General features: G+C 36.4%; 1 protein-coding gene across 1 annotated transcript in view; it reads right to left on the minus strand.

Annotated features, from left to right (window-relative positions):
- Grb14 (growth factor receptor-bound protein 14) overlaps positions 1 to 5865 on the minus strand; it is an 83026-nt gene extending 77161 nt beyond the window's left edge. Inside the window, exon 1 of the mRNA XM_013027857.1 lies at positions 5685 to 5865. Coding sequence (XP_012883311.1) covers positions 5685 to 5747 — 63 coding nt within the window. The 5' untranslated portion in view covers positions 5748 to 5865. The remainder of the gene's footprint in view (positions 1 to 5684) is intronic.
- Between the last annotated feature and the right edge of the window lie 4034 nt (positions 5866 to 9899).

A 9899-nucleotide genomic window follows, 5' to 3' on the forward strand; every position in this document is an offset into this window, starting at 1 on the left:
GAAGTGACACCCAAACTCAGAGTCTCCAAGCCACTAACACACACAATCTCTACTAAGGCACGATTCTTCAAAGCTCATGATAATCATGAACTCTGTCCTCTAAGTGACAGACCAACTTGGTCATAAGTTACATAAGTTAGTTTGATAAAAATGGAAAGAGAAGAAAAATGAAAGTTTATATCAAGAATGGGATCTCTGGATAAACAGCAAGAACCACACCCATATCATTTCACAACCACTAGTGAATCCAGCAAATCCATCATAAAACCTAGGCCACTACCATCTGGGGACTTCCATTATTCTTCTCTCCACTTGAATATCTAGCTCTCTGGCACCATTCCAAAGGCAATTGGGTACATTCATTTGGTGCCAGATTTTCTTTTGGCCATCACAATAAGATCCTAGCACAAGTGTTCACCAGTGCCTGTCATACCTAAGGCGGTTGTAGTGGAGATGCTGGTGGCCCTCAGAGCCACCTTTCCCTCTACTCTTTCTCCCTAAAGAATCCTGATGCCGGTGAGTTGGGCATGTTCTGAGCTCCAGGCCTGAATTTCCTTTTCTCTGGTATCAGAGAAGAACAAAGAATATGATGCCAGGTTGCCCACAATTTCACATATTCTGTGCCAAGACTGCAGAGGGCAACTGGAGTCTTGCACTTATCTTTCCATATAAAGAGAGAGGGTGTACACTAGAACACATATAACAGAAAGCAAGAAAGAAATTGGTTTCTAAGGATACGATGAAGTTGCTATATAAGCTATGGACCAATCTTTCTTGCTAAGTGAAAAAAATTAAACCCTATCCATCTTTGATCCACTGTCCTTTGACTTTTCTGGCTATAAGAAATTAAGTTCTGCCTACAACAGTTTTAAGAATTAACGTTTCATTTCTAGATCCTTCCTCTACAAGTATTACTATCTAATTGAAAACTAAGCAAAAATGAAAAATTCTGAAACTATATAGTGAAGAAATTTTTTTAAATATTTTTAAAGCTAACTTTGAAAAGTCAAGGAGCCTAAGATATACATCCACAATGCTAAGAAGGAATAAATATGAAAGTAGTAATGTCAGGCACCAGTGGTTCACACCTGTAATACTAGCTACTCAGGATGATGATATCTGAAGATCGTAATTCAAATCTGTCCTACGTAGGAAAGACCATGAGACTCTTATCTCCAATTACTCACCAAACATCCAGAAGTAGAGCTGTGGATCAAATGGTAGAGTGCTAGCCTTGAGAAAAAAAGCTCAAAAAAGCTCAGTACTCAAACCCTGAGCTCAAGCCTCAATACGATCACACACACACACACACACACACACACACACACACACACAAACCTAGCGGAAAAAATTGATGTTGCAGAATAGTAGTTAATTATCAACTTGTCAAGTGACAAGTGAATTACATTAAGGCATGCCTTTTGATTCTAAATTAAGACACAATACAGAGAAATGTGCAGAGAAAGACCTTAGATCTTATAGCTTTGGGCTATATCCACAGCCAAGGTTGAAATGAGAAAAACAACAGCATTTAGAAAAAGAACACAGAGGCCACACAGCTCACCATGGGAGCTTCCTCTACAGAAGATTGGTGTTAAATGAAACTCAGGAGTGCAAAAAGGAAAACAGCATGCTAGAGTGGAGGCCTCACAGGATGCTGGGCAGGCCAAGGGACACAAAGCCCCGAAGCACAGTGTCTGCTGAGCAGACCTGAATTGCATTTGTACCTGATTAAATGTTCCTGAAAACAAGAGTGATAAGGTGATCTGTATTTTATTTCTTCTATAAAATCATTTTTAGGAAGACCAACACAATGAATTAATCATATGAAGAAGATGGTTGTAACACAAACTATTCTCTTATATGGATGGGGAATTCCATTTCATTATATTGAACACTTTTCAAAAGGGGTTGAATCTTAAAACGTAACATAAAATTCTCACTTCTCTACTTCTGAAGTTACTTCATGGCCTACAACATTCCTTGCAAATGTAGCAAGTATGAAGTATGCAAAAGTAATTGAAAACATAATTGGCAAAGCACTGTCAATATGACAGAGGCGTGTAACATGTCTTGTCCAAAGTCAATATATGAACATCTGGCCTCTGAACCTTTTATGCTTTTTACAAAAGAATATGAGGTTTATATTGTATTTATTTTATAATTTAGGATGATTGATTATTTTTCTAACTCGGGCTTTAAAATGCTTCCTTGATGTACTAATCTAGAGTTCTAGGTATAAATTATCTTCCCATCACACACACACTTGGCTGTTACAATTGCTTTCTACATAAAATGTGTCTATACTAGAACATATGGGAGTTGGTGGAGGTGCAGAGGAAGATCAAAGGATTTGCCTAAGCCAAATCTAGACTTGAATGGTAACCACACACACCATAAGGCAGTTTAATTAACATATTAATTTCAGGATGTAACACGTATCTAGTCACAAGACCTCAATTCTATTTCTAGCTTTTCTACTGACCTTCTGGTTGACCTTGCATAAGGCATTCAACACTAAAGAAACTCAGTCTTCTCATTTACAAAAAGCAAACAAGAAAAAGAGAGGGGAAGGAAGGACTGAAGGAAGGAGGAAAGGAGGAAGGAAGGAAGGAAGGAAGGAAGGAAGGAAGGAAGGAAGGAAGGAAGGAAGGAAGGAAGGAAGGAAGGAAGGAAGGAAGGAAGGAAGGAAGGAAGGAGAGAAACCTACTATCTACCAGTTATTAGGGAATAAAAAGTGTTACTTGGAACAAGATTCATGCAGAGAGTTTAGTGAGTAATATGATGAAATTATCACTAGAAGTTTGACTTCATTGCATCAATGAAATCAAATCTGAATAGAATTTTAAAAAGTAATGAAAAAACTTCTTCCATTCTACTTCATGGTGTCTACCAAATACCTTGTACCTCAAAGCTTATTTTTAAAAATATCAAGTTCCAGAAGGCTCCCAAGAGAACCTTGGGACCATTTCTATCAGACACAGACACCCTGGCTGTTAAGAAAACCACTCCCCAGAGCTATTGAGCATTTGCAGATACTCTTGGCCTTTCACATGGTTAGAATTCCAGTTGGAAAATTAAATCTCAAGAGCTACTCATTCAAGAATGAGCAAACTTCATGCCAAGACAGTGGAAAAAGTACCTACCTTCTTGAAAAACTGAGAGATCACTATCATCAGTTTAAAAAATTCTAAAATATTTATATTTCTAACACTAATTGCATAACATAAATTGCAAGTGTGTGAGATAAGTAGACAAGCAGAAACAGATAAGTTGATTTTAGGCGAAAGGAATCCCAAGATAAGGACTTGAATTTTTTTTTCTTGCTTGCTATTGTTTTTAACATATTTATAGGATATTTCTTTGTTGCTCCCCCACGGTATAACCCCTGTTTTCACTGTATTTGATGTTGGTATAATTTGTGGAGGGGAAGGAAAAAATTGTTTAAATAGGGATACAATTGGATCCTTTGCAACAATGAGATGTACAAGACATTATGTCGAAAAACAAACTTTACAACTTTGGTGCGGGTTGTGGGGGTGGGAAGGGAGAAGATGGGAAGGGATGGGAAGGGGAAACAGGAGGAGACAACAATCCTTGATAAGATATGCACTCATTACCTTGCTCATGTAATTGTAACCCCTCTGTACAGTATTTTCACAATTAAAAAAAAACTGCAAGTGTGAAAGCATTTCATATCTTGAAAGCAAAACAAAACAAAACAAAAACTTAGTCATGGTGTGGCCAAAAAAGATGGATGTATTTTACTCAGAAAATTTCAGTCCTGAAATAAAAGGATAGTAAGCATCTCAGATCAAATGAATAAAAAGATCTTTTGGGGGTTAAAATATAGGAGAAAGAAAGAACACCAAGGAGTTGAGTAAATCTTAATGTGCTAAGTTATATGGACACAGCAAAAGTGAGACCGGGAGTTGGCATTGCAATTTTTGACTTCTATAATTATTATGATGAAAATCTGACAAGAAGTTTATTAAGACAGCAAGAAAGGTCACAATGAACTCTCTAGTGGCCAAATTGGATCTGACATCAGTGATAATCACAGCTTTCCAGAGTAATCTTCTTTTTCTTCTTACAAATCATTTCTAGAGGCTGCTTTCCAGCCAAATTTTATTCATAGGAATTTCATCTAGACAACTGCTGGTGGTGCCTAAAAACAATAGTGTTCTCTCCAATTGTTTTATACTCTGTCTAAAAAAGTTAAGAGTTTAAATATTTTACTATAACTATAAAGTCATATAATGTACTATCTGATTCACATAATTTTAGATACAAATACAACTAAAGAGCTGATTCACTCAAAACTTGTCAGCTGTTCCCACATGGGTAAGTTATAAAAACTGACCCAAGGTCCCTCAGTTAGTAAATGGGAAAATGGCATGCTTTCCATCAATCCAAAAGAAATCACATGATGATAAAAGTTTCTTGGTCAATCTAAATGGCAATACTAACTGGCTTAAGAGCTCAAATGCAGGAATGAGGATTCTAATGTATGTTAACATATTTTACACCTTCTATTACCTAGATTGTTACTAAGGCACATCTAGGTCCAATTCAAATTAAGATCTAAACGCAGGCAAAATATTTTAGCAAGTCTTCTTGAAGTGAGAAAATGTTTTCAAGAAAGAACACAAGTGGGCAACAGGAACATGTAGCTACACCAATGTCAAATAAAATGTGTTTATAAATACTTCACTAGACTAAAAACTCAATTGAAAAGGTAAAAATTTAATAAAAAGGAGAGATTCCTTAAAAAAAAATTAAACCTTAATTGCCCGATCTGTCAAGTTTCAAGAAAATAAAAACATGACCTCTGAGTTAATGGAATGCACTGTTAATATTTAACTGTTAAAAGTTGAGCACAGAAATCAGTATTATAGCGTCTACTGTCACCACAGCATTGAGAAAGCACATTGCCAAGAACATGTGTCACATCTTTCCCTAAGGAGTTCAAAGCAGTGCATCTTCATTAGTGTCTTACATGGTATATTTACAGAAGTGGAATATTGCTCCACTTCATGGGTATAGTTAGCCATAAAAGCAAGGCATAAAAGTAGTCTTTGCAAGAAATAAAAGCTAATAAATATTTCTTGCACATGGGATCGATTACATTAATAATTAACAGGAAGCCTTTTCTTTTCACAGAGAAATTTAGTGGAAAGTTTTCTTAAGCAAATAGAAGCTAAATGGAAATGGGTAGAATCTTGAGGGCAATGAACTGGTTTTTAAACAGTCAAACAATTATATAGTCCCTTCACAATAAAGAGATAAAGGCATTATAAATTATACTTAAACAACAACAAATAGTCCCTAAGTAAACAGATATAAAACCTAACAGCTAGTAGATTTCCTAGTGAAATAAAGGTAAATAGTATCTAAGGTAACAGAAAGACAAGAGGCAAAACTTCAGCACAGTTTAAAAGTCACAAGGCCCTGAAACTGAGAACGAACTGCTTTAACATAGAGTTTTTAAAAAATTACATCCTGATGAAGTATTTTCAGTTCAATTCTAATAATATATCCTTTCATTGTACAGTGATACAGAGTTTCAATGAGCTCTTGTCCTTCTCAAGAATATGGAAGTTTTAAATACAGTAGCAAACTCACAGCAACAGAGGGGAAAAGGCAGTAGGAAAAATGTTAGAAAGGCAAAAGCAACCACGTACCCTTTTCTGCAGGACTATTGGCGTTATTGCAGGCAGAGTGACTCTCCTTGCACTCAAACTCATTCTGATCTTGCTACAAGGATATCCCGCCACAGATCATGAGCGAAATGAAAGAAATTTTTAACAGTTGTTCCCTGGGAATCTCAAGGCTCAGTGCAAAAGGAACAACTAGGGAAGTAATAAATGTCACTCTGTTTCTGTGATACCAATCTACCCAAAGCCCAATTAAGGATGGCTGCGGGACAGGACAGAGCAGCAACCAATCACCACCCGGGAAAAGTCTGCCTTTGTCCTTGGGAACACATTCTGATACTTTTGTTTATGATATTTAAAGAACCAGATTAACAGACATTCTAGCTCACTTATTTTTTTTCCAAAACAGTGTAATTCAATGCCATCTTTGTTGATGAGACATTTATGTTTTCACTGAGAATTTCAACATATGGCAGATAAGAAACTGTTTACCCTGGTCTACTTAGAGTATATAAATATGTAAATGAGCTTAGTTGACTTGTACAATTCATAAAATTAATGAATCAGTCAGTTGTAATATATTAAGTCACAAAAATAACTCTAAAGTTAGAATTGACATAAAGTACAGACTTACATGTAATATTTTTAACATTAATACATTTATGTACTAAGCAGCTAAAATTTTTATTTTGTGGACCTTATAGCCATCCTAGAGATATGACATTGGTTCAATACTACTTGGTAAATAACATCCTAACAAATTAAATGATAATTTTAAGGGGCACTAAACTACAATATATGAACATTAAGCACATTTTTAAAAGCATAAATTTATGTACATTTCATTCTATTAAAAAGACTTAAAATAGCCCCCATTGAAAGCTATTTTAGAACTTTTATTATTTTGTTTTTTATCACAATAGGTAAAAATGTTATTATTCTAATAATTTTGAGAATGAAAATATTTATCACTGATAAACTTTTCAATAAAGCCCAAACATAAAATGGCACTAAAGAATTACCAAAACAGTAAGTATTACCATATTAAAAAGTAATCCAAGGGCTGGGAAGGTGGCTCAGTGGTATAGTGCTTGCCTTGCATGCATGAGGCCCTGGGTTCGATTCCTCAGCACCACATAAGCAAAAAGAAAAAAAAAAGCCGGAAGTGGCACTGTGGCTCAAGTGGTAGAGCGCTAGCCTTGAGCTGAAGAGCTGAGGGACAGCGCCCATGCACAGGGTCAGGCCCCACGACCGGACCCCCCCCAAAAAAAAAAGTAATCCAAGTTTTTACAGTTGTAAAATCCCTCTGGACTGACATCTACTCAGTGGTTCTCAACCTACTGGACCTACTCAGTGCTACTCCACTACAACTCATTGAATAACCCACCCACCCACCATCTTCAGCAGGAAAGAAACTCCTCATGGTCTCTAAATGAACATGTGTTCCTTATGGTAACATAATATGGGAGAGGCAAGATGGGAGAGCCACCGCTACCCACAAGCCAACTTTTATTCATTGTCCAGATTGCTACTTAACTGACTTACAGTAGAGTATTTATTTTATTTATTGCCAGTAAGGACTTTAACTTGTGTTGAGGTTGTGCTAATACTAGGGCTTGAATATGTGCTCTTTATGGTAATCAGACAAGATGGAAGAACTTCTGCTACCCACAAGCAAACTTCCTCTTCATTATCCAGACCACTATTTCACTGCCTTACACTGGACTATTTTATTTTAGTTTGTGACAATATTAAGGCTTGAATTTAAGGCCTTAATCTCCTGTTTAGTTTTTTAGTTTTTTTGCTTTTGGGGGTATTTTTTTGCTCAAAGCTGGTGCTCTACCACTTGAATCACATGTCTACTTCCAGAGATTGTTGTGAAATTGTATTACATACTGCAAGACAACCTGGCTTAATTCGCTGAAAACTGTAAACCCTTAAGTCAGGCAAAACCCCAACAACTGGGATCAAGACATTTCAATTTAAGGATTACAGTATTCATTGTACTACATTGTACTATATCATTTTTACAAAATGGCATCTTCAAACAGACCTGATGTTTAATATACATGTGCATTTACTTCTTTCACTAAGGTACTTAACACACACACACACACACACACACACACACACACATACACACACATTGAAGTCCTTACTATGTATAATATAGCATGTTATTTTCCATAGGAAATTCCAAGTTAATCATTTCTTAATCCCTTTTTGTATATATTTTATTGTAAAAATACTGTACAGAGGGGTTACAGTTACATGAGTAAGGTGATGAGTACATTTCCTATTCAGTGTTGTTACCTCCTCCTTTGTTTTTCCCCTACCATCCCTTCCCTCCCCACCTCCCCAACTTCTCCCTCCCCACCCCCCCAAGCTGTAAAGTTTCTTTTCAACATAGTGTCTTGTACATCTCATTGTTACAATGAGTCATCCTGTAACCTTATTTCAGCATTTTGTTATTTCCCTTCCCCTCTCCAAATTAGAAAAATGTATATACAAGATTCAGGGCACTGGAATCAAATACAATGAAAACAGGGGGTATATCATGGGGGAAGAACATACAAAAGAAACAAAAAACTCACATGGTACATTATAAGTGCATTAAAAACAAAAGCTTTTAAGAAAGACAAAATCACTTGTTTCCCTATCTTGGGGTTAATTTCGCTTAGCATCATCTTATATGGTCATATGCACATAGCTTTTGAGCTTTTCTAGTTATTGCAAGTAACGGGAACCATGGGACCTATGTTTCTTTGGGCCTGGCTTACTTCACTGAATATAATTTTTTCCAAGTCTTTCCATTTCCTTTTTATTAAAAGATCTGACATACAACCACAAATAAACAACCAGTCAACATGGTATAAAGTTGGGATCTAAGTACCAGCCTAAGTACCCCTATTCCAAGACCATATTTCAAGCATCTTCATCCGCTCATCTCCAACAAAAGTTTCCTGCAGCTCCTCAAAACATGTTCTGTATCTTCTCTTCTGTGTATAATGTTTATTAAGTCAAAATCCCTGGCCTCCACCAATCTTCAATGGCCAAGTTATACCACACCTCTTCTCAAAGTCTCAGTTTTCAAGTATCCTTCAAAGATTTCTCTCTTCATATACAAGTTATGTTATGATTGAAGAAGAGAGAGAGAGAAAGACAGAGAGAGATGTAAAGAAATAGAGTGGTAGGACTTTACTGGGCACTGGTAGCTCTTGTTTGTAATCTCAGCTATTCAATAGGCTTAGATATGAAGTTCACAGTTGAAAGCCAGCCCAGGTAAGAAAATCAGTGAATAACCAACAAATTAACCAAATTACCAGCAAAGCTGGAAGGGGAGTTGGGATTCAAGTAGTAGAGCATCAGCGTTGAGGGAGGAAAAAAAGATCATAAAGCTCTAAGGTGAAGTCTCAGTACTAGCATAAAAAAAGACTGCAATCTAGACTTTGCATGTTATTTTCCTTTTTTATAACAATCCTTCAAAGAAAGTATTATTTAATCACATTTGACAGACTGAAACCATGTATGTCCATTCTTTGTCATCAGTTTGTTCTTCATCATATACTCGACTATTCAGACGTCAGCTACTGGATCCTACTTTCATTTTGATGATCAGTTGCTTTAGGGAAGGGGCATGTATAACTTTTAACCATCACATTTTCTTTTTTTGTATGTTTTTTATTGTAAAAATGCTGTACAGAGGGGTTACAGTTACATGAGCAAGGTAATAAGTACATTTCCTATTGAGCATTGTTACCTCCTCCTTTGTTTTCCCCCTACCATCACACTTTCTACCTTGTACACTACATGGTAGGTACAGGAGCTATAAGGTAGAAGAATAAGTCTTCATGACCAAGTTCTACACATTCATTTTAACCAATCAATCTCACCTTACACAAATCTCACCTTGCTGAGTTCTCCTAGCTGTTTCCATATACTGTGTCGCTGTGCTACTCATTTGTGTATCCATGTCCATTATCCTGCACACTGACTTAGATTAAAAAAATCTACCCACCAAGAAGTCATCATTCCTTAAATACCATGTCATCCTTTGTCATGTATTCTTTTAGGACTTAATCGTCATTCCTCATGTTTTCACTTGTGCTGAATCATTTCACAGGATCTGGTTTTTCTTCCCTAAAGTGGAAACATCCTTAAGGGAAAGATCCCAGCTCTTATTTCCTCTGCTTCTCCCAGAACACCTAGCAGAGTACTCTCTTTATATGGTCAGCATTCTGT

Source organism: Dipodomys ordii, unplaced genomic scaffold, assembly GCF_000151885.1.
Source record: "Dipodomys ordii isolate 6190 unplaced genomic scaffold, Dord_2.0 Scaffold5, whole genome shotgun sequence".
Lineage (NCBI taxonomy): Eukaryota > Metazoa > Chordata > Mammalia > Rodentia > Heteromyidae > Dipodomys > Dipodomys ordii.